Genomic DNA, 26577 nt, shown 5'->3' with positions numbered 1-26577 from the left:
ACAACATTTTTTGAAGAAAACTGCAAGTTGTCGGAATTGCAGTGAAAATACTAAAAGTTGTATTTTTCAACTTTTTCATGTGGGCTTATATGGAAAATTTAGAAAACACGTTTCGTAGATCTGTATCAACTAAACATATTCTGAAATTTTCATCAAAATCGGTCGACGTAGTAAGGAGCTACAAACGTGTAAAGATGGTAAAAATTGCAGTTTTCACGATTTTCGGCCTCCAACTGCAGTAATTCTAAGAATTCTTACATCTTTCAATGCCTGTCGTTTTTCCCCGCATCAACCGATTTCTATGAAACTTTCACAGCGCATATAATTGATACAGATCTACAAAACGTATTTTTTAAAATTTCAATATAGGCCCGCATAAAAAAGTTGTAAAATGCAACTTTTAGTATTTTCTCTAGAATTCTGACCAAATGCAATTTCTGAAAAAATTTCTTTCCACATCCTGTAGTAAACTAATTGCTCTAGCTTCCCAAAAATGTTCAAATTGCATAGTCCAATATTAACAAAGTTATCGTTTTCTTCGCCGTAATCATGCTGTTCACGTGTGTCTAAATCAATGTATAATTTAATCTAAACCAACAAATAATTCTTAACCCATATGTAGCCAACCAAAGTGTATAGGTTATTTAAAACCTTGTGTATTTAACATATTTGCACAACTTCTCGTTTTAAGATATGTTCGCGACCAAAGAATGGACATTCAGAGGAATCTGGAAATATTTTTAGAGGAACGTTAACAAATTGTTGCAAGAAATTCAACAAACGATATCCGGTTGGATACACAAGGGTTAACGGGTGAAATTGATTTGCAAATAGTTGAGTTTGACTTGCAAAACCTATAGAGCCTCGCCATTCTCATTAGCTACAACAATTGAACCGTTTTTAGTGCTCGGTAGGTTTACCTCGATTGATAATTGTAACTTATATTTCAATCTCGTTGTACACGGGAGTCCACTTTGAGAAATATTGAAAAGGTTAGACAATGGGAGAGGGACCGTGTACAGAGCTGACAAAATAAAATGGTCGGCGTCGGCAGGCAAAGGCGGCGCGGCACGTCGACAAAAGAAGAAACTTACCTGGTCACGAAAAGAAGGAAGGGGGGGAAAAGCGATGTCAGACAGCGTGGGAGGGTGATATAATTCTCTGATTTAGAGGCACGTGACACCGTCGTCACGTGTCGGTGGACCGTCGAAGCGACGATTAAAAGCTCGTTAGGTCGGACGCGCACCAGGCATTCCTCGTTGGGGCCCGAACCGCGCCGCGAGAGAGATTTAAGGGCCCGTTCTCGCAGGGTAGGTCCCCGGTATCCTCTCTCGACGTGGCGGAGGCCCACGAGATAGGATCAGGCCCAGCTACATCCTACAGTCCTACAGGATCGTGGCGAGCCCGGCCCGAGAGGCTACGGTATCTAATCTGGCCACTTTCGGAGCCGCGGGTAGCCGTGTTTTGCCCGGGGATCGTGTTAAGGGGATTTACATTCATTTCGATCCTAATAACCCGATCCCTCGATATGGAACGATTTGGAACACGATATCCGTCCTCTCCGTGTACGTATGCCCGCCCCCCGACTTTCTTTTCTGTCACGCTGCCTCCGCTCTCTCGCCCGTTTCTTCGTTTCCTTCTCTAATCCTTTCTGCCCGCCCTTCTCCCCCCCCCCTAAATGACTGCGACGCGACCGAGTCTTAACCCTTCGCACTCGGAGCTATTCGAATTTGTAAACCGTATTTTTCTTCCGGCCTGAAGTATTTCCATTTCATACGATTTTCCGAATTTTATCGATATAAAACTGATGTGACACCTCGCACAATACTTTCAGCAGTTTATTCAAATATTAAATGGGTTCAGTAATTTATTGAATGCAAATTTAATAATGCAACAAATATTTTCTATAATGGTAGAAGAATAAAAAGTCACAAAAATATCAGTTTCCTTCGCGATTTTCTTTCTTTCTTCGCGAAAACTGTTGGTTTTCGTCCCACGAGCAGGCAACTTCGAACTATAAGAAAATATTTTTATATTTCCATGTTTTATGAATTCTGGTGGCGACGAAAGAGAGGACACGAAGTTTAAAGGCAATTCAAATTTCTAAATATGTTATTACTTGAACGATTTCTTTGAACACTGTTTATTTATAATCACAGCAACCGCAAGTTTTCTTCATTTCGGATCTTACAGATGTTCGTAGTTCATATAAACGAACATTCCGATGCAATCTCCTGCCGATCTCCTGTACGATCGAAGAGGTATTATCGAAGCAAAGGTTTTTGGCTCACGAGCAGGCAACTTCGAACTATAAGAAAACATTTTTATATTTCCATTTCTTATGAATTCCGATGGCGACGAAAGAGAGGACACAAAGTTTAAAGACAATTCAAATTTCTAAATATGTTATTACTTGAACGATTTCTTTGAACACTGTTTATTTATAATCACAGCAACCGCAAGTTTTCTTCATTTCGGATCTTACAGATGTTCGTAGTTCATATAAACGAACATTCCGATGCAATCTCCTGCCGATCTCCTGTACGATCGAAGAGGTATTATCGAAGCAAAGGTTTTTGGCTCACGAGCAGGCAACTTCGAACTATAAGAAAACATTTTTATATTTCCATTTCTTATGAATTCCGGTGGCGACGAAAGAGAGGACACGAAGTTTAAAGACAATTCAAATTTCTAAATATGTTATTACTTGAACGATTTCTTTGAACACTGTTTATTTATAATCACAGCGACCGCAAGCTTTCTTCATTTCGGATCTTACAGATGTTCGTAATTCATATAAACGAACATTCCGATGCAATCTCCTGCCGATCTCCTGTACGATCGAAGAGGTATTATCGAAGCAATGGTTTTTGGCCCACGAGCAGGCAACTTCGAACTATAAGAAAACATTTATATATTTCCATTTCTTATGAATTCCGATGGCGACGAAAGAGAGGACACAAAGTTTAAAGACAATTCAAATTTCTAAATATGTTATTACTTGAACGATTTCTTTGAACACTGTTTATTTATAATCACAGCGATCGCAAGCTTTCTTCATTTCGGATCTTACAGATGTTCGTAATTCATATAAACGAACATTCCGATGCAATCTCCTGCCGATCTCCTGTACGATCGAAGAGGTATTATCGAAGCAAAGGTTTTTGGCTCACGAGCAGGCAACTTCGAACTATAAGAAAACATTTTTATATTTCCATTTCTTATGAATTCCGGTGGCGACGAAAGAGAGGACACGAAGTTTAAAGACAATTCAAATTTCTAAATATGTTATTACTTGGACGATTTCTTTGAACACTGTTTATTTATAATCACAGCAACCGCAAGTTTTCTTCATTTCGGATCTTACAGATGTTCGTAGTTCATATAAACGAACATTCCGATGCAATCTCCTGCCAATCTCCTGTACGATCGAAGAGGGTCGTGACCGAACTGATTCGCCGCGTTCCATTTCGAATACCTCCGCGTTCGAGGATTCTAGGTGGCACAGACCTTTTGAACCCGTTACCGCTACATCTGTCAATACCCAGCTCCGCTTTCCTCTTCGAGAATGCGAAAAGTCACCTCTGCCTTTAATGGTGTTCTTGTGTCCGTTTGTTTCGAATTCGTTGCTTTCCTCCGACCTCGTCCGTGTCTGTTTAAAATACGAGTGGTTGTTCCCGCGGAGCGCCTATTCTACTTCAGGATAATTTCACCGGACCCTGGCAACGGTGAAAGTCGTTTCGAGTGGATGCGCGTATAGTCGAGGAGCTAAGTAAATGACGGATGAACAGTCAATAATGACTGAACGTTCGAGCCGAGGGTGCTTCACGTAATTGAATGGGTTTCTGCGGAAACTAATATGCGTATTAAAAGGAACATGCTGCTGTTCATACTTAAATAGCTGTGTTCGCTTTTTTCTTGTAGGGAATCGTGAACGTCGAAGGAGTTCAAATCCGATAGAGCAGGGGTTTGAACCGGATAATGTTTTAAGCATACAATCGACATCAATTTGTCTAATAGAAAATTACGAATGTCAAAGAAATTCTAATCAGCGTATCCGCAAAATAGATTGTAGAGTAAGGGGTTGAAGGAAGTCGCTGCCGTTGGTAACTGTAGGAATCGGAAGGCGTGTGCACGCGGCTTAAGCATACAATAAATGCCAATTGTCTTCTTCTTCTGTTCTATCCTACGTACCTATTTCGTAATGTTTTTTTTTTCAATACAACCCCTTTAAGGTGTAAAATTTCAAACTTGTCAAAATCAAACGTCAAAAATGTCCTGGAAAACCTACTGAAGATTAAGCGTCCAAATGTTTTTTTACGAATAATGTATATCTATGTTGAGAACGCCCCAGGAACTAAACGTTGATGTTCATAATTTATTATTTAAAAAAATGCTTAGCCAACTAAGGAAAATCGTCAAAGTTTCTCACCTCTGACAAGGGATGAATAAAAATGTAAGCATATGTAAGGGCTCTAACAAAGTAGAACATTTTCAGCAACATCTCCTCTAAAAGATCCTGTAAAGATCTCGCCCAGCTCGTCCCAGTTCGGAAATTGTGATGGTTTAAAGCGTCGCGTGACACGCAATTCCTATGAGTGTATGTTATGGTGGACCTGTGTGCCAAATTTCAAGCTTGTAGGTCAATGGGAAGTGCCCAAAAGGTTTTGATGATCTGTCAGTCAGTCAGTCATTGAGGAATTTAGCGATTTCTGAGGTCCTATATCTCGAAACCCACTAATGTCGGAAGATTAATGTTTTGTCAACATTGAGACATGATAGCATTTAACAAGTGTACGAAATTACATCTCTCCATCTGCCCGCAGTGCCGAGTTATAAGCCTCTAAAAAACGGCTAAGTTGTTTCGCGTAAAAGGAGGTAGTGCGAGAACTTGGCACTACCGTGTACCTAGATTGTAAAATTAGAGGTTGGAGGGGGTTGTCGTTGGCGAGAAGTCGGCGGGTTGAGGGCTAAGAGGATCGAGCGGGTCCTCAATGAGAAATAAACAAATGAGAGGAGCTGTCGAGGAAGGAGGAAGCTGCGAGATTGAGTGCCGAGGCACTGGAAGCGACGAGGCGTGCTTTGATCGCGGCGGACGAGGCTTCATCACCCGTGGTCGCCTTCGTGGATCCTGTCCTGTCGACGACGGGCGTGATGTGCCCCGGGGCCAAAACAACACGCCCCTGTTTCTCTCCTTTTTCTCGAGGATATCCCCCGGTCGTCGGATCGCAAGTTTACCCCGCCTCGCCTCGCCTTCCACCTTCTGCCGCGGTAATCCGTTCCCACAGACAAAAGGGCCTCGCGGCCCGTCGACTTCGATCTTCTTCCACCACCTCGACTTGCGTACCCGTGATCGTGTCCACCGCGCGCAGGTATGTAATAAGGATGTAACCCGAGCTCCTCGGGACACACGGGCCCCGAGGACTACGATCCAGGTTCCACGACAGGTTCGAACGCTCCTACTCGATCGATCGCCGCGATCGATCCCGCTGCTTCTTGGAAAACAACGTCTACCGAGACACCCATCTGAAAATTAGCTCCCAATACCTTCACGCTGACTCGCTCCTCTCGTGTTTCGCGATCTCGAATTTGTGCGCTCGGATCCGTGCTAATTAATCTCAGACATTCCCCACGCTCCACCTCCCTTTCCCTCCGGTCTTCAAGGATTAGGCCATTTTCTGCGTACTCGCTGTTTCTCAGTTTCTTGCCAACTCCTTCTTCCTGTTGCCGGCAATCTTAGAACGTTAAACTATTTGGTACATTGCGAGGAAAATAGATCATTCTTCTTCAAACTTATTATCTGAAAATTCGGGAGATTTCTACAATTCTACCAGCATTCTATTGGGTTGGCAAGAAAGTAATTTCGGTATTTTAAGGTGAAATGAAACCCAATTTTGTTATTCTATATGTAGCCGTCGCAGCTTTATGAAAATAGCCAATAACTTTATTAAGATACCAGCAAGATGGCGAAAGATCATCGAACAAAATGGAAAATATTTGATCTGTTAAAGTTCATTATGCTTAAAGAAATTTTTATTTCACCTTGAAATACCGAAATTACCGTTGTTTTTACTAGACAACGGATCTTCGTGGAAAATAGAAATTTTCCACCGAAATTGCGACAAATTGCAGTGACACGCAAATGTAGTTTCTTTCTCAATATATTTAACAGGTTGAAAATAATATAACACAACATAATAGAACAAAATGTCATAAAACTTATCTCGTAAATGGTAAAGAAATCGGCTTTCATTTTTCCCTTGAGAAAACGAAATAACTTTTGATCAGTATGTGAATAAATGAATAATTATTGCTGTTAACGCACTGACACTATTAAAAAAATAATTGTCTAGCTCGGAAAATAATTGTCCACGGAAACAATTTTTGCAGAGAAATTGCCAGTCCACCAGATATAAAACTTGTTAGGAAAAACAACTTCTGCAATGATTAATTTCTCGACAAACACATTGCCAATCCACTAAACAATCAATTATACAGAGAGGATCGAATTCTAAGGCTTACTTTCGATTATGCAACGAAGACACTGTTGCGTAAGCCGATTGGTACCGACTGAAATGTATCCGGAATCCATTAGGAATTATCTATGAATTATTTATTGGTCGAGAAAGGCTCGAACTTCACGCAACTCGACCGGATCTTCCGTGATTACGTGGTTCCTGGACGACGTCACGGTGAAACATTCCCTCGGATCGATGGTATGCAACGATGTAACCCAACCCAGGATTGTCAAAGTGCAGGGGCCTGTCTATAGACGTCTATACAGCCCCGAAAATTCCTCGATCAAGATCGAAATTCCCATCGACGGCTTCCAGGAAGTGATGTCTACCCGTTCGAAATTTAATTCGTACGCCGCTCGGAGCCACGGACCGCAAATTGCGACAGTGTCGACCGAGTATAATGTGTCGTGATTTATCGACCGATTTTATAACTCAATCACAAGCCCCGCCGAGTCTGTGACACATAGATCCGACTAGTTCTTGCTCTATGATTTATGGGAAACGGGATTATCTAACGGACACGAGCCGTCGCGTCGGCTCGAGATCGAATGCCGTCAAAGAAACTTTATAATGGTTAACATACACGACAATGTTCAATGTTTGTTTTCCATAATTGTACGCACGAATATTGATTACAAACGAGTCACAACTGTTGATTGGAATCGAGATTTTAAACGATGGGCGAAATTGATTCGCAGAAGGGTGAATTTCGAGTGCAAATAACGTAATTCCAAATTTTTATGCCGGAACAAAAATGTTCCCTATCGATTTCATCCCCTGATGATTTTGTCGCGTTGGAAGCAACATTGCAGTATTCTTGAATTTTTATATTTCGCTCATATTTCGCAACATTCATATCTGTTAGACTTTGTTAAGTCAGTTGCAGTCTCGTGCAAGGGGTTAATATAAGTCAGAAACCACGTTTTTAAATGATTTGCATAAAGTTGTAATTGATTTGCTAAAGGGTGAATTTCGAGTGCAAATACCGTAATTCCAAATTTTTATGCCGGAAAAAAATGTTCCCTGTCGATTTCATCCCCTGATGATTTTGTCGCGTTAGAAGCAACATTGCAGTATTCTTGAATTTTTATATTTCGCTCATATTTCGCAACATTCATATCTGTTAGACTTTGTTAAGTCAGTTGCAGTCTCGTGCAAGAGATTAATGTAAGTCAGAAACCACGTTTTTAAATGATTTGCATAAAGTTGTAATTGATTTGCTAAAGGGTGAATTTCGAGTACAAATACCGTAATTTCAAATTTTTATGTCGGAAAAAAAATGTTCCCTGTCGATTTCATCCCCTGATGATTTTGTCGCGTTGGAAGCAACATTGCAGTATTCTTGAATTTTTATATTTCGCAACATTCATATCTGTTAGACCTTGTTAAGTCGGTTGCAGTCTCGTGCAAGGGGTTAATGTAAGTCAGAAACCACGTTTTTAAATGATTTGCATAAAGTTATAATTGATTTGCTAAAGGGTGAATTTCGAGTGCAAATACCGTAATTCCAAATTTTTATGCCGGAACAAAAATGTTCCCTGTCGATTTCATCCCCTGATGATTTTGTCGAGTTAGAAGCAACATTGCAGTATTCTTGAATTTTTATATTTCGCAACATTCATATCTGTTAGACCTTGTTAAGTCAGTTGCAGTCTCGTGCAAGGGGTTAATGTAAGTCAGAAACCACGTTTTTAAATGATTTGCATAAGGTTGTAATTGATTTGCTAACGGGTGAATTTCTAGTGCAAATTCTGTAGCATGAAGAATTGGACAAATTGAATTTTGGTCGATTGTTTGACCCGCAAGGTGTCAACCCTTCAGTAAAATAATTGTACGTTGAACTATGAGATTCTCGAGACTATAAGGAGATTCAGTGGGCCTGTGGTCAGCCAACCCTAATGCAGTTCTACTGTAAGCTTCAGCTGCCACGCAGGAAGTAATGCAAAATTAGAAGCGACGCACAGTGGTGCCGATTGCGAATCTAGCTGGACAAAAATCACATTTTCGCATTTTCTTCATAAAATGCTTCTAAAGCAGATAGAAAATGAGCTTTTGCGGGCGTCAAAACATTGCACACGTCAGTCGTGTTTCAAGCGTTTCCGAACGAACTTTGCCTTCGATTTTTTACGTGCCTATTTTGCTTTGTTGAATATGGATAATTCTAAGAAAGCTACGTACTTATATATTTCACAAAAAAAACAATAATATCTACGTAAATAATTGAGTTCTGTAGCATTATTTGTAAAGTATTATATTTTCTGTCTTAGCAAGTTGCTTTACCTTTTGGTAGAGTTACAAAAACCGCTTCGCAATCCTTTGTCATACTTTCACTCTCAAATCGTAGATTAAATATGTTAGAACCGTCGTACAAAAAATTATCGCCAGCCTGTATCAACCTTCTTTGTTTTTTACATTTTAGTGGCGCCTGCTGAAATTTTCTTGCGCGGAGCTATTTCATGTTTGGCGCAGTGAGGTGAACGTTGCTAAAAGAAGTGCTTGTGTATATAATTATGTAGTGCACTATTTTAATTTAAAAGGCAGTAGTGCTGATAAAAACGAGTGTATGAAAAAAGTGTGTGATAGATTTTGCGTAAATTTAAAGAACAGGTGGCAGAAAAGTTACTGTGGTGTAACAAAATTTCTAAACAAAAATGAACAGTGGTTGAACGATAAAAGTGCAGTTTCCTAATAAAAGTATACAAACAGTAGATGCAAATCTTTTGATAGAGGATGTCCAATGAAACAATTTGATGAAAGTTCTGACTAGAGCAAGAAAAGACGGATATTAGCAGCGAAGAACTAATATTTGCAGCTGAAACTGCATATATAATACTTAAACAAATACAAAATGATATTATATGTGATTTGAAAACGTTGCGCGGTCATTAAACGTCATAAATAATTTTGGCCAGCTAAATCAATGAAAAGGTTCGGTTCGGAAGCTTTTCGGTGCAAATTTGAACATTTCGGATAATTTGGCAAGGAAATGTTTCCAACAAAAGTTAATCGATACTCAGTTATCTATAAATCCCAATAAAAAAATTTCATAAAACTTTTTTCTTTAATAAAAGAATATGATCATGTTAATCTTTTAAATGTCACTAAGTATTTTTCATTAAATATTGTTGTAGCTGATGTCAAGACGAATCCAATGACCTACTTAACTACGGCTTTGAGTCTTAAAATAATGCTAGAATAATTTTGTCCAGCTAGATTCGCGATCGGCACCACCGTGCGACGTTCTCGATCATGAAGTTCAATTCTCTTAATCGAAGAGCATAGTCGAAGACCATTTAGAAGAATTGTTATGTTTTACTTCGGAGTTTGCAGCGATCGGAACAAAAGGATCGATCGCGAGCGTTTCTGAATCACGGCCTTCTATCGGATCCACTCGTTTGGTCGTTCAGCCGCGGCTGAAGGACCGCGGAGCAAATGAATGACTCGAAGTCATGAGAGGAGAACGAAGTCGACGGAACGGAGATGAAGAAGCGTGAGATAGGTCGTCCGGCCCCGGGAATCGCTCTTCACCGTTCGCTGGGACCATCTAGAGAGCTCGATAAACACTCGAGCAAGCTCGCGTGGTTCTTCTTTAAAACACGGGGCCCATTGTTGCCGTGTCATCTCCGGGCTCTTCGGGCCATTGTCCTCTAAACACGCGCATTACCAATCGTTCGGATCGATCGGCTCCCATTATCCGAATGATTCCCTGCCGAAATCGCGAGGAACCTGGAACAAGCTAACGTCGGACGGAATCGGACTTGCTCGAACAGGAACAGGAGCATATTTCCACTGGATTTGAAAGTCTTGCTCTTGCTGAACATTGTCCAAAGAGTTTCGTCTAAATACTAGCACAATTGCGGACGTGATAGGACGGAACTGGACTGCGGATCTCTATGCAAAATGAGAATGTTTTACATTCATTGTGAAAAAAGCAGGAATCGAATAAAAATTGATTTCATTCCTTAATGATACGTTTACTTGAAAAACGTCATTAGAATAGAACCTATTTCTTCATGAATGCATGAAGATGAGCCGTAAGCTGTGGACGTGAAGGCCATCGTGTACTTTTAGCCATTTTTTCGACGGTATGCACTGAAAGAAAGAAATTGATAATCCTATACTAAAAAGATCAGAACTGTGAGAAGGATTGATGAAGGATCTATCTAGCAAACAGTGAGAAGGATTGATAAAAATGACTAATCGCTGCGTTCACACGAGAATGCCCCCTTAAGGTCCCCCGCGTTCGGGGGCAGGCAGTCCCTTCCGGAGGGCCGTACGAAGCCGGTCGCAGGACATCTCACTGTCTGAGAATTCGAATATCCGGCGATGATCGAGCCGATTAATGCCGACGTGTCGCCAAGTCGACGGGGAAGGGGGCGTTTCTATGAAGGGGGGGTAAAAGCGAGACTTCCTGGGTCCTGGGATCAGCTGACGCTCGGGGCGGATCGTTTCCTAGTGAATGGAATATCAAGAGCAGAGCAAAAGTGCTCTCTCGTGCTGGCCCCTGGAACTCGTGGTCAGCTCTCTCGGGCGAGGAGGTGATGAACGCTCGTTGGTGGTGGGGCCCCCCTCCGGATAAGGGGGGCAAGAAGGAAATCAAAGGAGAAGGTGGAGAGGCCCCGAACCTGAGGAACAGGAACGGCGGGAGGAGGGGGAGACGAGAGAGGAACGAGCACGTTGAAACAAGAAGAATGGAATAAAAGGTTGGTCTGGCCGCGAAAGTGAAGCTGAAACGGGACGGAGGAGGAGGAGGACTCGAGAAGAAACCAGCGGGGGCGGGGCCGAAACTCTGGATGCTGGGATGGAGCCCAGTCCTCCTTCACCATCTTCGTTCATCTCGGACCCAACCCCTTTTCCTGATCAGGAGGTGGCCCATCTTTCGTTGCCGTTGCTGCTGCTGCTGCTTCTTCGTCTTCCTCTTCTCCTTCTTCTTCTTCTTCTGCATTATTCTTAACTTTTTCCCTTGACCTTCTCACCTGTGGCGAACGTTTCCGACTGAGCACGAGCCCGACCTGCAGACACTTTCGCGCGGTCAGGCTGTGGATTTCGAATCGCTCCTAAAATCCATTTGTTGCGCACTCGTCGCACATTCCCTGCAACCTGGAAATTGCGAAAGACGTAGTGCTTTGTAAAAATCTTTGCATTGTTATTTCAAAGAAACAGCGAATGCACTACAAACGCATTTTATGAGCGATTAAAAATACATTTGTTGTACGCTTATTATATAAAATTTGAACCTCTGGACTGCTACGCTAATGTTGACCATGTTCGTAACGAAATATTCTAGGCCGGAAGAAATGTTTAATTTTCAAGCTAAAATTGCTCCGAGCGCAAAGGGTTAATGCGACCTCGACGAGTCTTTCGATCCCGATCGGCGGTGATCGAACGACGGGCCCGAGGAACAGGGTCCGCGAATCCGAATGCGGAGGACGCTCATTGAAAATGCGGAATTGAAATTGCTCGCTGGTTAACTAGCGGCCGCGCGGGCATTAACACGCCGGGCTGCTGCACGAGATAAGATACGGTGCATGTAAACGAGGTGTAAGTGATAGACGCTCGATAATTAACGGGTATCGAGGTGAGAGATGCAGCGGAGATAGGGTGTGCGAGGACCGGTGGACATTATACCTGTCGCGGCCAGTTCATCATCCGCCGAAACTAGTTTGCTTTTCGCCTTTCGTCCGGTTCTCACCGAGAGCAGCCTGGACTCTCGCGAACTGGAAAATTTCGCCTGGTTTGCTACCTGTCGCAGCTCGGAACGAGAATCGAACGAAGCCCGGCGAACCGGTCGATGTAATATCGTTACGAATGTTACACGCGTGCTAAAAACCCGAAGGGGAATCGGATGTCTGGAACCGTGGCTCCACACCTGGACGACTTCAAGGCTTCGGGCTGCCCGTATGAAACCCATATAGGACTTTCACTAACCTTTCGCAAACCCATTTTTTTCGCCGGATCGTGTTTCATCGCCGGCGCTGCAGGGAATAAATATTAATTACTTCGACTTTCTAGCGATTTCCGTCGATTTTTGTCACTCCACTTGCGCAACCGCTAAAACTAAACTTTCGAGAGATTCCTGTCGTTGCGAGACCGCTGCAACGATCGGACAGTCTCAGCTTCCATAGTTATTTTTTCAGTTCTCTACTATTTTTATTTGAATTTTCTCGCATAAATCCTGTTTGAAATTTTCCCGCTGCTACGGGGTTCGCTGGACCAGCTCCAAGGCTTCCAAGGCTTCCGCTGCTGGCGGCCCCCGACTGTTGCACGAGAGTCGCGATCCATTTCGAGGGTATTTCGCGCGTAGCTTTGCGGTCGCCCTTTTTCTCATCCCTGTCTCCGGGCCCTCTTCTGCCCTTGTGCCCCTAATGGATTACGGGCCAGGCCATTTTTCACCCGAAATGGATTTTCATAAGGGCCGACATTCTCGACTTTGCCCAACCGCGCGCATTCTCTACCATTCTCCGTTTCACTCTATCTCCTGTCCGCCAAAATGTTTGTAAATAGATGTAAAGTCTGGGAGGGGCCCAGCGGGTGCCCCGCTGAGTGAACAAGGCGCCCCATCGTGCACCACGGTCGGCACCACGTACACATTTCTCGGGCTCTTCACCATTCTTCCCTCTCTTTATACGAAGCTACATCACAGCCACCCTTCCTTTGTACTTCTTCCACCTCTTTCTCTCTTTCCTCGTTCGTTCCTCGCCGTTCCGCTATCCTCCCACTCACCTCACCGTTCCCCACCGATTCTCCTTTTGTTCTTCCTTCCTCCCTCCCCACTTGTCTCCCTTTTCTTCGTTATTAGTCATCCCTGATCTTTTTAATTCCTGCCCACCCGATGCTGCCTCCTCCTTTTCATCGCCGGTTCTCGATTTCTCATGCCCCACTCAATTCCCCGGCACTTCGATCGCTTTCCTTCGGTTTCCCCGGCTTGCCAGGCGTTGTTGATCTTTCGCACTCTTCACGGTTCTCTGGCTTTTCTTCTTAGCAGCCCCGTTGCATTGTCCGTCGCCTCTACCTGAAATTTAGAGCACTTTTATTCATAGGTTTCACACTCGAAATTCACCCTTTTGCAAAACAATTTCACCCATTGGGAATATTTCAAATTAACTATTTATTTATTTAGGTTAAATTTCATATTTAATTAGAGTTTATACAGTTTTCCAGGGATACGCCTCATTCTCACAACCAGACTGCGGATCTTCGTGGAAAATAAAAATTGTCCGCGTCGATTGCAAGAAATAGAAACCGAATAGAATGTTATTTATTCCCTTAATCATTTTAGTAGACGAGAAATCATACAGGGCGTCCCAAAATTCCTTCAACAGCCGAAAATGGGAGGTTCCTGAGATCATGTGAAGCAACATTTCCTTTGCAAAAATGTGATCCGCGGCTTTGTTTAGGAGTTATTAAATGCCGACGGTAGGCCAATAGACAGTTGGCGCGCCGGGCCGACTGTGCCAACTCGCGTCTAGGTCGCGCTCTGATTGGTCCGTGTTTTTTGTAAATAATTCCTAAACAAAGCCGCAGATAACATTTTTGCAAAGGAAAATGTTGCTTCAAATGATCTCAGGAACCTCTCATTTTCGGCTGTTGAAGGAATTTTGGGACACCCTGTATAATGGCATGTCGAATTCTCAAAATTTTTCTACAATTTTCAATTTCATCTACTTAATTTTCTTACGAATGCATGAAGATCCACAGTCTATTCATAACTCGCACAAGATAACTTTTCTAAAGAGCTCCGAGTACTTCTTTCAATGAATAAACCATCGAGAAACAATTTCACTAATGCCCGATTTGAATAAACTAAAATATGAATAAGATCCAGGTATCGTGGAAAGTTTAGATTGCATTTTCCCTCGGACAGCAACCTGCCACACAGAAATTTAATGAGAAACGTCTCGAGCTCACTTCCGAAGATCGTGTATATACGTAACGACGCCATGTTTGCAAGCAATAGGGACATAAATTACCAGAGCTTACAATATGTATACATACTGTTCTCCTAAGCGGCGAGCCTCTCGTATGTAATTTCTCTGTCCTTTCTTACAAAAATTGTTCCCCCTGGCGAGTGTGTGGCATGTGTGTGTCTGTTTGAGTACGTGCTTCGGCATACCTTATTGTTGGCCGTGCAAATTATTAACGGCCATACAAACACACGGACTCCCTTCGGAAGCGATGATAAATCGCCGGGTATGGAGACACATTGTGTTTGTCTTCTGCACATCTTCGTTATGTAAATTTGCGCCCGGATGAACTGCTCCCGGGAAACATCATTCGAGCGCGCGAATTCAGTGGAAATCCTCGATATATACGCGCGAGGAAAGTTCAGCTCAAACGACACCGTCCGAATGACGGATTCATGGTGACAAATTGCACCCGAGGGTGTTCAATCGTCCGTCCCATCGATTATCTCGCGGTGATTCTGCAATTATTCAACAATGCGCCGCCTGGCTCGACATATGGCGGTTTTTTCCCGTTTAATGGGACAATGGAAGAGTAGTGTCACGACTACTTCAAAGCTTCGAAGTTGTTTATTTGACATTTGTGGTGGGGTTTAGCCTCTCACTTTTTCTATAGAAAATGCATAATCATTTGAAAACTTGGTTTCTCACTTGTAGCAACACAAGACTGCCACTGATTTAACAAAGTCTGACAAATATGCATGTTGCGAAATATGAGTGAAATATAAAAATTCAAGAATAGTGTAATGTTGGGGGGAAATCGATGGGGAACATTTGACGAACATTTTTGATCTGCATAAAGATTCGGAGCCTACAGGTGTGTTGCACTCCGAATTCACCCTTCTGCGAATCAATTTCAGCCATTTAGAATACTTAGAATGAATTATTCATTTATATTGTGTAAGGAAGAATTAAACTATTCAATTGGAACTCTAATTTTATAGTTCTGCACGTCAAACGCAGTATCTGCTCGGAAGGTTATCTGAAAGCAGTGGCGACTCGAGTCAAGCGGAGGCGCCAAGCGGTAAAAATTTTGGACTTTTACATAAAGAAACAAACAAATTTTAGTCTTTAACACAGTAGAACGTTCGTTGTATTAAAAATAACCATGACACACAATTGAAAATTGAAAAAGTTGATTTAACTTTTTGTAAATAGATTGAATTCTTTCGTAGAAAAAAATTAATGGTGCGAAATTCGGGGCCCCACTGCCGCCACTGTCTGAAAGATCTAATATTTTAAATTTCGAGGCTCCAAAGTGTTCTTATCTCCGAGAAACAAAACTTTGGTTGAAAGCTGAATTGATTTTTTGTGAATAGATTGAATTCTTTCGTAGAAAAAAATTAATGCTGCGAAATTCGGGGCCCCACTGCCGCCACTGTCTGAAAGATCTAACATTTTGAATTTCGAGGCTCCAAGGGTTCTTATCTCCGAGAAACAAAACTTTGGTTGAAAGCTGAATTGATTTTTTGTGAATAGATTGAATTCTTTCGTAGAACAAAATTAATGCTGCGAAATTCGGGGCCCCAATGCCGCCACTGTCTGAAAGATCTAACATTTTGAATTTCGAGGCTCCAAGGGTTCTTATCTCCGAGAAACAAAACTTTGGTTGAAAGTTGAATTAACTTTTTGTGAATAGATTGAATTCTTTCGTAGAAAAAAATTAATGCTGCGAAATTCGGGGCCCCAATGCCGCCATTGACTGAAAGATCTAATGTTTTGAATTTCTAGGCTCCAAAGTGTTCTTATCTCCGAGAAACAAAACTTTGGTTGGAAGCTGAATTGACTTTCTGTGAATAGATTGAATTCTTTCGTAGAAAAAAATTAATGCTGCGAAATTCGGGGCCCCAATGCCGCCATTGACTGAAAGATCTAACATTTTGAATTTCGAGGCTCCAAAGTGTTCTTACCTCCGAGAAACAAAACTTTGGTTGAAATTTCAAAGTCGAAAAATTGAATTTTGGCCAGAAAAAGCGGGCTGCTGGACCACTGTGTGCCGGTTTCCTATCAGCCAGGTAGACGGTCGAAAGTCAGGGTAAAAGAGAAAGAGAGATAGAGAGAGAGAGAGAATGGGGCCAGAGTGAGCGCCGGTTAAGAAGAAAACAGGGGGAAGATCAGCGTGACCGAATGATCCCCGACACCGGTCGTATTTATACTCCTGTTTGCCTCCTGATTCGCCACAGTTCGGGGATCCTTAAACAGCCCCCGTCGAAAGTCCTCTCCTGTGTCCAACGTGGTGACCGGTCAAAACACGCATTCGTTTTCCGGAAGGTATCTCGGGTCTCCTACCTGGACCGAGCGCACGATCCTTTTTTCCGCGCGCATCCGCGTGAAATCGCCGAATCTCTCGGACCGCCTCCGACACCGGACAAAATCGCGTTAAACGGAAACTTCGAGGAAAACTTCGAGGGCTGAATGAAAAAGCCTCTTTCAAACGGAACGAGAAATTGAGCTCGGATTGGATCTGCACCCCGTGTGGCCTCCGATGCGACAGGATTCGTTTCCAATGTTATGAACATCCTATCTTTCTGCGCGACGAATGTGCTCTCGCCTCGAAGGGGTAAAAGAAAATACGGTTTCCAATGGGCCGTTTGTTGTAGGGTTGTTCTGCTGATCTGCTTGTACGAGCGACAGAATGGTGGACGACGTCATTTATCATAAATACGTATCTTGTTATTCACAACAAGAACGAGTAGGTGTGATTTAAAACAGTAAAAATATTCGCAGAACTTAAGAATACCATTATATTATTTTCAACAATATTAAGGGAGAAAATAAATTCCTATTTTACTCCAGCTTGCGCTGCGATTCAGGTAGAACGTTTTTATTTTGCGACCTGTGTCCACGATATTTACTGGAAGGTACACTTTCTAATTTTCATGGACAATATCAAAAAATTACATATATCATACTTAAAACTCGTTGCAGTAAAATTGTCAATTATTGAAATGACTACGTTGCTTAGATGGAAGTTGATTCGACTTTCTTTATCCAAGCACACATGTTGTATATTTAATTTAATGATGCTTTCGGCGCTACCGTTTCGATCACTTAGTAAATCTAGCAATTCTGCAAAAAGCTTTTCTTCTTTCCTAACGTTTCGGTTCAGTTTTGAACGTTTCTCGAAGGAAAAATTTGCGCCTGCTATAATAACTTTAGTTATGTAAATTGGTTTAGAACGTAATGCAACATGTCGCATGTAATAAAAATTGCAGAAAATCTAAATATGTAGATAGAGCCTTGTCGTATTTTCCAACGTAGTAACACATTCTAATCTCTTTCAGCGGTCGGTAGGTTTAGCTTTAAATTTGATTATAAAATGATTTTACCTTCTTGAATTAAACCCCTCTAACATTGAATTTCATCCACAGTCCATTCGTAGCACAAACAAGCTCGTATCCAACAATTCTTTTTATCAAAAAAGATTATCGAACTTGCTCCTGTTCGAACGCAACGGCAACCGATCAACGATCGAGGTTCTACCGTAGTTGGACAAGAAATACCAGTTGGGGTTCGAATGATCGCGTGGCCGTTCAGTGCATTGGCAAAATACATGCATACATACATATATTCGGCGGAGATTCTCGACGGGCGAGGCAACGACGGAATTAAGGCCGGCTATTGAACGCGATATCGTGACAGCGCGGTTATGCGTCGTTCGCATAAGCGGGAACGCGGTGCAACGCGGCGTGGCCCGTTTCATTCAGAGGCGGGCCTCCGGGTGGCTTAATGGGAATTCATCCGACAGCCGATGGGCGTGCGGATTCGCTTGTGGCGATCGCGTGCACGTGGCCGTGACACCGGCGAGTCCGCGAAAGGCTTTTCACCGTGCGAGAAGAGGATTCGTGAACCCCGGAGAATATATAAAAGAGAAGCGAAGAGAGGGACGGGGGGAGGGAACGAACGAAGGGGGAAAAACGAAGGAACGACGAAGACGAAGAACACCAGGGCGAGGGACCGGTCCCTCGAGCTGTCGTGCACCGCTCAATAGGGGCTAATTGCCGCAAGGAGAGCTGCAAATTCGTGGTATTGTGAGCCGCGTCTCGTTTCGTGTTCGCTGTCGAACCGCATTGTCGGTGTCCGCGGACCGCGAACACACTTTTCGCTGGGGATTTCAATGGAACCGTGCGGTACACCGGACACCACTTGCAAAACAAGACTAAATGGTATTGCGCTATTACTGATTACTAGACTGCGGATCTTGATGGCAAATAAAACTTAAACCGACTTCGAGAAAACGCACTGAAACGTTATGAAATAATTTCCATTTAATTTATGTGAATACACACGAACTTGAATACAATACAATCTTTTCGGAGGCGGCGCAAAATTAAAAATTTTCCAAATGACAGATGTTGCTGATTATGATTTCATTGGAATATGATGGACTTGGAAATCATTAGGTGGGAAGAGAAGATAAATTAATATGTGAAAGCACGTAGAAGAATTTAAGGATTTCCGTAATTTCCAGTGTCGAAAATTTTCAATTTTGCACCGCCTGCGAGAAGATTGTATTGTATTTAAGTTCGTGTGTATTCGCATAAATTAAATGGAAATTATTTCAAATTATTTCACTCTTTTTAGTGAAACGAGCAGAATTTGTAGAACACCGTAGGATGGTTTTTCGGTCTCATTGGTTATTTCCAATAAAAACCGCGAAGAATGAAAAAATGCAAAATTTGTTCTCACGGGACCACCCCGGGGACATACTCTACAAGATTCAAAAGTTTTCGTTCCGATTGGTCTATCCATCTCGGCGTAATCGTTGAACATACATAGAAAAAAAGCGAAAAAGAAAAAAAAAGGGCACATACAGATCGAATTGAGTAACCTCCTCCTTTTTCGAAGTCGGTTAAAAAATGTTTGCACTGATTGCAAGACACAGGAGCAAAATAAAAATTTCTTTCTCCTTTTAATTATCTTATTCAGGTGAAACTAATACACCGGTGGCGTTAAATCTTTTCAATATGTCCACTGTTTTAAATTGCACGTACCCCTTTTTGTCATAAATGCATAAAATCCGCACTCTACCGATCACTATAGGTTTTGCGCTCCACATCCACCCTTTGGCTGATTGATTTTATTTAGACTTTGTGCGGCTTATTTCAATAATAGTAAAATAAAAAATCTAGTGGTGGTAGGTTTAGTGTTGGGTATGACCCGCGGTATTGTCGGGGCCCGTCCGGGATTGATTTTTCGAGGGGTAATCGGCCAGGCCGGGTCTCATGCGCCTCGACGAGCCCGTACAAGCGGCACCCTTGACGCCCGAGCATGATCTCTACCCGAATTCTACCTTTATTCTCGGCCGGGCGCGCGGAAGAAGCTAATTCCCGGGCGGTCTTTTTGCCGCGTGAAAGTCGCCTCGATTTTTCTGCGGTCGATCGGTCATTGACGAGCTAAGCAGGCTGCCAGCCTGTCGTATTCTTTGCAGAGTTGCGAGTCACCTTCGCTTCCTTTTCAACAAATTGATCTTCCGCGCGGGGTGGCCTCGATCTAGGTACCATAGCTTCTCTCGAATCACGGTGAATAGAACGGTTCGAATTCTGCGTTGACTCTCGTTCGGCGAATAGGATTAGCAAATTTTCACTGCGATCTTTGCGGATGTCGGAAAGTATTTTCTTCGGCACGCGGGAAGCTTTGTGTTTCACTTGTGATTTTCATTGAGATGTTCAGACATCATATTATTTAAGAATATCGATACACTGCTTCCAACTTATCACGATCATTGAAGAAAGAACAAATTGTCAATTGAAAGAATTGTCTGGGCTTATATACAGTGACTCTCATTAATATTCGGACGCTTTGAAAAAAGCGATAACTTTTCTAAATGTTGGACTATACGATTAAAAATTTTTGGGAAGCTAAAGCAATTAGTTCACTACAGGATGCGAAAAGAAATTTTTTCGAAAATTGCAATTGGTCGAAATTGTAGAGAAAATACTAAAAGTTGCATTTTTCAACTTTTTTATGTGGGCCTATATTGAAAATTTAAAAAATACGTTTCGTAGATCTGTATCAATTAAATATATCCTGAAAATTTCGTAAAAATCGGTTGACGTTGCAATGAGCTACAAACGTTTAAAGATGGTAAAAATCGCAGATTTTCACGATTTTCGGCCTATAACGGCAGTAAATCTAAGAATTCTTACATCTTTCAATGTCTGTCGTTTTTTTCTGCATCAACCGATTGCAATAAAAATTTCACAATGCATATAATCGACACAGGTCTACAAAATGTATTTAAAAAATTTTTAATATAGGCCCGCATAAAAAAGTTGTAGAATGCAACTTCTAGTATTTTCTCTGCAATTCCGACCAATTGCAATTTTTGAAAAAACTTCTTTTCACATCCTGTAGTAAACTAATTGCTCCAGCTTCCCAAAAAAGTTCAAATCGTTTTGTCCAATATTGAAAAAGGTATCGGTATTTTAAGAGCGTCCGAATATTAGTGAGGGTCACTGTATGTTATTTAAGAATATCAATATACTGCTTCCAACTTATCACGATCATTGAAGAAAGAACAAATTGTCTATCTAGCTCCTGTTTCTTGGAATTCAGGCAATTTACTATCAACATTTTGTCTGGTAGTATATATATTATTTAAGAATATCAATACACTGTTTCCAACTTATCACAATCATTGAAGAAAGAACAAATTGTCTATCTAGCTCCTGTTTCTTGGAATTCAGGCAATTTACTATTAACGCTTTGTCTGGGCTTATATATATTATTTAAGAATATCAATACACTGTTTCCAACTTATCACAATCATTGAAGAAAGAACAAATTGTCTATCTAGCCGTTGTTTCTTGGAATTCAGGCAATTTACTATCAACGCTTTGTCTGGGCTTATATATATTATTTAAGAATATCAATACACTGTTTCCAACTTATCACAATCATTGAAGAAAGAACAAATTGTCTATCTAGCTCCTGTTTCTTGGAATTCAGGCAATTTACTATCAACATTTTGTCTGGTAGTATATATATTATTTAAGAATATCAATACACTGTTTCCAACTTATCACAATCATTGAAGAAAGAACAAATTGTCTATCTAGCTCCTGTTTCTTGGAATTCAGGCAATTTACTATCAACGTTTTGTCTGGTAGTATATATATTATTTAAGAATATCAATATACTGCTTCCAACTTATCCCGATCATTGAAGAAAGAACAAATTGTCTATCTAGCTCTTGTTTCTTGGAATTCAGGCAATTTACTATCAACATTTTGTCTGGTAGTATATATATTATTTAAGAATATCAATATACTGCTTCCAACTTATCCCGATCATTGAAGAAAGAACAAATTGTCTATCTAGCTCCTGTTTCTTGGAATTCAGGCAATTTACTATTAACGTTTTGTCTGGTAGTATATATATTATATAAGAATATCAATATACTGCTTCCAACTTATCACGATAATTGAAGAAAGAACAAATTGTCTGTCCAGCCCCTGTTTCTTGAAATTCAGGCAATTTTCTAGCAATGTCGTTTGATTCTATTGATGGTGTCTGGGTTGGTCGCAGATAATTGAGCGTTGTTAGCAATTGCGCAGATTGCCGCGCGACACTATTAATTTATGTAGATTCGTGCATCCCCTGTAATCAATCGAATAACCGTGGAAGTGTTCTGTTGCAGAGGTGCAAAGAGAAGTTGAATACCCTCGCAATCTCGGTAATGAACCAGTGGCCAGGGGTGAAGCTAAGGGTGACGGAAGGATGGGACGAGGAAGGGAAACATGCTACGGATTCGTTGCACTACGAAGGACGTGCCGTCGACGTGACAACGAGCGATCGGGATCGCTCGAAATATGGAATGTTGGCTAGACTCGCCGTCGAAGCTGGTTTCGATTGGGTTTATTACGAGTCCAGGTCACATATCCACTGCTCCGTCAAATCTGGTCAGTATCTCTCAGTTTCTTCTATTTTTATCAACCATTCCGCCTCGCTCAACTGAAATGTTCCTTTAACAAATCTTACGTTCTCTTATCCTAATATCAGAAAATTTAATTGTTGAAGCTCCGAACTCGTTTGCACATTTACACAAGTTTCGCGAATTTCTTGCGCTTTATTATCGACGTGAATCGAAAAGTAATTAATAGACAGCGGATCTGAAAATAAAAAGTGTCCACCGAGAAATTGCAACGACCCGGAGTGAAATATCTAAATTCTTCTAATTTGTTTACAATTCTAAATTGCACCTACTCATTTTCGTTATAAATGCATCGAATCAGCTGTCTAGTATTAATTAATCACTGCGGTTGACGTTCCTATTTACGTAAATTGGTATTACGCGGCATTGATTCGATAGCTACGATTCATTTCCCAGCGAATTTCAATTATTCCATTAGTGGGCAATTTACCGAGGATTCCAGTAGAATAAAAGTTTTTCCAATACGTGGAATACGTCAAATGTTCCCAACTCGTTCCCTCATATATAAAATTCTAGCAGCTTGTGTGCATTTTAATTTAACTGTGAATTAGTACCAATTTACTAATTGGATCATCATTAATGGAACGCATTTTCTGACATCACGCCGCGATAAATGGTTGAGTAATTTCGAAGCTGATCCCTCTAATGCACGTATTATCGCAATTAATCCGCATTCCCCGGGGAAATCACGTTCTGATTTTCTGCCTGGTCACGCTTGTTCCATCCGTTATCCGGCAAAGTAACGTTCGGCAGGAGTCACGTATTGATTTTATCAGCAGCCATATAGGCCATCTATTTTCTCTTTAAATCGCGCACTATGTCCACGATACATCAATACCGAGGACAGATATCGTTTTATCATTTAAATCAACGTTTGTAAAATTCACGAGAAGTGTACCGAGGCTTTCAAGGACTCTGTTGAAATGAATTGTGCTGCTTGAGCACCACTGCCTTGCTGAAATCATTTATTCGCCGTGCAAATTACTCATCCGGTATCAAGACACGGTCTGTTTTACCGACTTTCATAGATCTCGAAGAGTGTTCCGAATGTCGTCTGCTGGGTGTCGTTAGTGCACGAGCTCTCGGTGCATTTTCCAAGACACAGAAAAATCGATAAACGAGCCATTAGTTGGAAAATAAAGTTATTAATTGTAACTAGACCGCGGACATTTGTGCGTGGATGGTTTCTAAAAATTTTCAAAAAATGCTAGAATACAAGATTCCACAGAATCGAATACGATTTACATTTATCTCGGATCGGAATATCAGATTGTATTTGTTCGCACTTTCTATGAAAATGATTGAACAGTTAAATGTTTTCGAAATTAGCAATTCTCTTCCTTGTTAATGATCCACAGTTTAGCAACAGCTAAAACACGGATCTTTGCGCATGTAAATTTCTAAAATAGAGTAAGGGACAGTGCTTATTTGTAAAGAGGTGTTTCCGTGTGATTTTTACTACAATGAATCTTCTAGCGACTAGAGGAACTTTTGTAAATCAATTCTAATAAATGGAGATTCGACAGATTCGATAATCCACGAAAACCGGAATCGAATATCCGCCTAGACTGAACACGCTGTTTCGCAATTCCCCCGATTTCCTGCGCAAAAATCAAGACGACCGATCGATCGGTCGAATTTCCTGCGGCGATCGACAAACTCGCCGCGCACGGAGACAAAACGAAAAGAAGAAACATGAGAAAAAATATGTACATATATGTATGCTATACCGGACGCGAGCGATCAGCCTGTTTCGTTGACCAGCCGTGGCTCGGGTTTCAAAATAAATGTCAATAAATCTAGGCGCGGCGCTGTCCGCTTGAATTAGATTCCAGCACAACGATCGCCGCGAAATCGATACGAGCCGAAAGAACGATATTCGGAGACAGGAATCCATGGAAACGAAACATCGTCGATCGCGATCCTGAACGATTATCGACGGTTGCGCTCGATCGTCGGGCCCCGTCGCCGATCCACCGTTCGCGAAACGGCGGCTCCCGAGCGATCATGGAAATTGAGTCTCGCGGCATTTGCATCTACTAACAATCTCGCTTGGAATTTCACGAGGGCGTAAATAAACACACCCGTAAAGCCCCGTCCCCACGTGCACCACCAACACACTCGAAGCGATCTCATCGATCCATATGGGCGCGATGCATTTCCGTGCAGTCTAGACTCATTATGCACTTCGACAAGGTTAGGGGGAATCAGGAGAAACGGAAGAAACAAGTATTAACACATTACCGACCGGTGATTATAGCATAAATTTGAAATATCTATGGTACACATGGCTAAACACATTTTAATGGAACCTTCAATAGCAACAGCAATTTTCATTGTGAACTAATAACTCGCCCTCAATAACGTCATCTAATAGTTTCATTGAAGATTCCAATGTAAAAGAAAATTTCTGTGCTTTCTTTTGGTACAGCGGAATCATTGAAAATCCTATTTAATAGGCTTCCGGTAGATAAAGTGTTAATTATATAGCAAGGCCGGATTTCGAAAAAAGATGAATCCCTTGTTATTCACAAAAAAGAACAATTCCTGCTAACAGTGTAATATTATTAAAAATATTCTGCTATTCTTGTTGACGCGTTCCGTGCCGAGCCGTTTTTGCTCGACGATTAAACAAATCTATGGTAAAGTGCCCAAATATGCCATTTTTTTACTATTTTAGAATGCTCTTTTTCGACCAAAAAATTACCAGTTGTAGATGCATGTCCTCCCTATAAGATTCTGGGGTCAAGTTTGTTCAAAAATTAATACAGCTTGGGAAAAATATTTTTTTGCGGTGTGTTATTTGCAGATTCCAGCGAAAGGGGTTCTTAATGTGGTACACCTTGAGTGCCTAATGAACCACTTTTTGTCGATATCATGTTTTGATTATTTTAGAATGCTCGTTTTCGACCAAAAAATTACCAGTTGTAGATGCATTTCCTCCCTATAAGATTCTGGGGTCAAGTTTGTTCAAAAATTAATACAGCTTGGGAAAAATATTTTTTTTGTGGTATGTTATTTGTAGGTTCCAGCGAAAGGGGTTCTTAATACGGTACATCTTGAGTCCCTAATATGACACCTAGTGCCATATTCGGCACCCACGCCAAGAATGTCAATATAGCTATACCCATATTAGGGAACCCTTGGTAGTGCCATATTGGGAACTTCACGTGGACTGATAATACTAGCTACTGACAAAGAGAAAATGCATTTCAGCCCAAACCAACAGTTGGCAAACATTAATATGAATAAACTGAAACTACAGATATGTTCAAACATTTCAAAATCACTTGTCTTCCTCGAAAAAGATACAATCGAAAATCTAACCACAAAAATATTCAACACGTGGAGACAACTGGCGGAGGATCGATACTAAAATCTATACTAGAATGGTAAACTATTGTTTGAGGATTTTCTCACTTCTCCTTCACAAGATATAAGGTAGTGCCATAATAGGCGACTATACCATATTTGGGCACTTTACCCTACTGTATTTTTTTATAATGCTCCATGCTTTCGGTGGAAATATATTCTACAGTGTGGAACTTGTTATAAAATATTAGGTCGCTCGGAAAGTCATTTTTACGATTTAAAATAAGTCTTACGATCTTTTAGAATTTTTCTCTGCATTAACGAAAATTAGTCAGTACCATTTTTATTTCATAATATACATAGGTCGTTTAACAAAAAATAGTCAACATCCAAATTTGTACACGTGGCACTAAACGTGTTAAAGAAAACTTAGTTTAAAAAAATTGCTAAACAATTGTCAGCATAAAATTTTGAAGAATACTGGACGTGAAGAATTTTGTTTATTAAAAGCACAAAGCGATTTTTCTGTAGTTCCACTTTCTAAAAAGTGATTGATCTCAATGTAAATTTATGGAAATATTCGCGTAAGTATATCGAAGTGTGTACTAAGCTCGAAAGCTCGTGCGCGCGAAGAAACGACGATAAGTCGGGCTGATGGTGTCGCGCGAAGGAATTTAAATTCAAATGAGGGGCCCGCCGCCGTAGCTCAATCTCGTCGCGCGACATAGTTTCCCTAGGGAAATCGCGACTGTTCGCGGGGAATTCGCGAACGATACACGCTATTATATCGATACCGGTCTCAGGGCTGTGATTAATAGGTATTTGTCACGGTTATGGCTCGTTGCTAGCG

General features: G+C 41.4%; 1 protein-coding gene across 1 annotated transcript in view; it reads left to right on the top strand.

Moving 5' to 3' along the window:
• Window positions 1–26577, top strand: part of Hh (hedgehog signaling protein) — an 86069-nt gene that overhangs the window by 54667 nt on the left and 4825 nt on the right. Inside the window, exon 2 of the mRNA XM_076444962.1 lies at window positions 22122–22383. Within this exon, the coding sequence (XP_076301077.1) occupies window positions 22122–22383 (262 nt within the window). The remainder of the gene's footprint in view (window positions 1–22121; window positions 22384–26577) is intronic.

The sequence above is a fragment of the Lasioglossum baleicum genome, unplaced genomic scaffold (assembly GCF_051020765.1).
Source record: "Lasioglossum baleicum unplaced genomic scaffold, iyLasBale1 scaffold0021, whole genome shotgun sequence".
Classification (NCBI taxonomy): domain Eukaryota; kingdom Metazoa; phylum Arthropoda; class Insecta; order Hymenoptera; family Halictidae; genus Lasioglossum; species Lasioglossum baleicum.
The sequence above is the reverse complement of the archived record's forward strand: the minus strand, read 5'-3'. Positions and strand labels throughout refer to the sequence as shown.